The sequence below is a fragment of the Emiliania huxleyi genome, assembly GCF_000372725.1.
Source record: "Emiliania huxleyi CCMP1516 unplaced genomic scaffold EMIHUscaffold_2980, whole genome shotgun sequence".
NCBI classification, from domain to species: domain Eukaryota; phylum Haptophyta; order Isochrysidales; family Noelaerhabdaceae; genus Emiliania; species Emiliania huxleyi.
The window spans coordinates 1-2,161 of record NW_005199784.1 but is presented as its reverse complement, the minus strand read 5'-3'; the positions used below and the strand labels follow the sequence as shown (position 1 = coordinate 2,161).

Below are 2,161 nucleotides of genomic sequence, written 5' to 3'. Positions count from 1 at the left end.
CACGCCGCCATGGAGATCTGCTGCGTGTGGTGGACGACGAAGGAGGATGCGCTCGCCGACGCCGCCCCGCGTACACCGTCCGGTCCGTGTTGGTGCCCGCCGCTTCCTTGGCGAACACGTGCGTGGAGGAACTGCTTAATGGGCGGCGCAATGCCTCCCAAAGTTTCCACGAGCACCAGCCGCGTTATGGCTTTCTTGACCCACTTCGCGTCGTAGTACTGCGCCCCCATCCACTTCCAGGCTGCATTCTTCTACTTCTTGACCTACCCGTCTCCATACGCGTGGTCTTTGACCCATCCCTTTCCAGTCGAGTGCGGAGTGGTCGAGCGGTCCGTCCACCTGACGGCCACGCTCCTTGCACCCCACGACCGCCGTCATGCGTCAACGCCTTGTCCAGCGTGTTTCCAACCCCGTAGAAAATGAGTGAGAGGGGCCGCGCAGTGAGATGCAGTGAGGGAGGGAGAGAGAGAGAGAGAGAGAGAGAGAGAGAGAGAGAGGAGAGAGGAGAGAGAGAGAGAGAGAGAGAGAGAGAGAGAGAGAGAGAGAGAGAGAGAGAGAGAGAGAGAGAGAGAGAGAGAGAGAGAGAGAGAGAAGGAGTTGAACCAGAAGAATTCTTACCAGAAGAATTCGCGGCATTCCGGGGGCGGCCGCTGCTAGTGTGCACATAGGGCCAAGAGGAGCACCGCCGTTGCGGGACTACCGCCGCGAATACACACATGACCCGGCTGCGCATCCTCTGCTTTCACTCCTTTCGGCTCTCGGGCGACAACATGCGGAAGCAGCTGTTTGACCTCGCCAACCTTGGGGCGTCGCTCGCTGATCTGGCTACACTCGACTTTGTTGACGGCGGCCACCGGCTGGGCGACGATGCGCTGCCCGAGCGACTTCAGGCGCTCTTTCCGCCGCCGTACTTTGAGTGGTGGAATGCGCGCGAGGGCGCGGGCGGCACGGCCATCTATGACCACCTGGAGGCCAGCCTGGCAAAGGTGGAGCGGCACATTGCAGAGCACGGCCCGTACGACGGCTATCTAGGCTTCTCGCAAGGTGGATGCGTCGCACACACGCTCAGCCTCCTCTCGATGCGAGACCCCTCCTTCGCCTCGCGCGTCCCCGCCCCTCGCTTTGCCATCCTCCTCTCCTGCCGCCTCTCTCGCCACACCGAACACTCCGAGCTTGTCGCTGGCGCGGCTGCTGCGCCGCTGCCGCTGCCATCGCTCGTGCTGTACGGCGGCAAGGACACAGACGTGCCGCCGGCAATGACGCGCGAGCTCATGGCGACACTCGACCCCGCGGGGGTGCGCGAGATTTATTTGCCGCTGGGAGGGCACCGCGTGCCCAACCTGGGCGAGGAGGAAGTGGCGGTATTGAGGCGCTTCTTGAAAAGCGTACAGTAACAAGAAGCGAAGGCCGAAGCAGTAACTCACACTGCCACAGGACGGGGGCACGCTCTCACTATCCATCTTCTCTCGTGTACGGCTTTATCTCGAGGTGGCGGAGCACACTTCCACTTGCGAGAGGTTCAGAGAGGAGCATGTGAGAGATGTTACTGAGATGACAGATGTGCAGGAGATGTGTGATCTGTGATCTGTGAGGGGCCGCCCGCAGGCGCATTTTGTATACCGAGGCGGTGCCCGGTGCCGAGCGCAGGCAGAGCCCCGCACCGGTCGGCGGGACCTTAACGCGCTTAAGGTCCTCCGGGCCCCTTTAGGGAGGCAAACCCTGGCCGGCCCTTAGAACCCCAGGTAAGGCCCAGGTGTGGCCTAGGGCATCAGAAGGGACCAAGAGGAGTCCAGTCTGAGCCATAGAGCCCATGTCTTTGCCCCCGAAGGTCGTGTTCAAATGCCCGGAACGGACGTTACAGTGGTGTCCGGCCGGCGCGATCACCGAGCTGTGACGCTCAGGGAAGCCGGTTGAGGGACTGGTTTCTTTGCCCAGGGCTGGCCTTCCCCCCAGGCTGGATCAGCTGAGCAAGGTTTGGGGAGAAGGCCAGCCCTGGTCAAAGAAACCAGTCCCTCAACGGGCTTCCCTGAGCGTCACAGCTCGGTGATCGCGCGGGCGGGACACCACTGTAACGTCGGTGCGGGGTATTAGAACACGACGGGGGGGGGAAAAGACTTGGGTTCTATGGAGGAGACTGGAGGGCCCTTGGTCCTTTGGGGTA

The 2,161-nt window shown here is 62.0% G+C and overlaps 1 protein-coding gene across 1 annotated transcript; it reads left to right on the top strand.

Moving 5' to 3' along the window:
* Positions 1-728: 728 nt before the first annotated feature.
* Positions 729-1,136, top strand: EMIHUDRAFT_60496 (hypothetical protein; the record flags this gene model as incomplete). The annotated part of the gene is made up of 1 exon (XM_005775629.1): positions 729-1,136. A coding segment is annotated over one exon (408 nt), but the record flags the coding sequence as incomplete, so codon positions are not given.
* Positions 1,137-2,161: the final 1,025 nt, after the last annotated feature.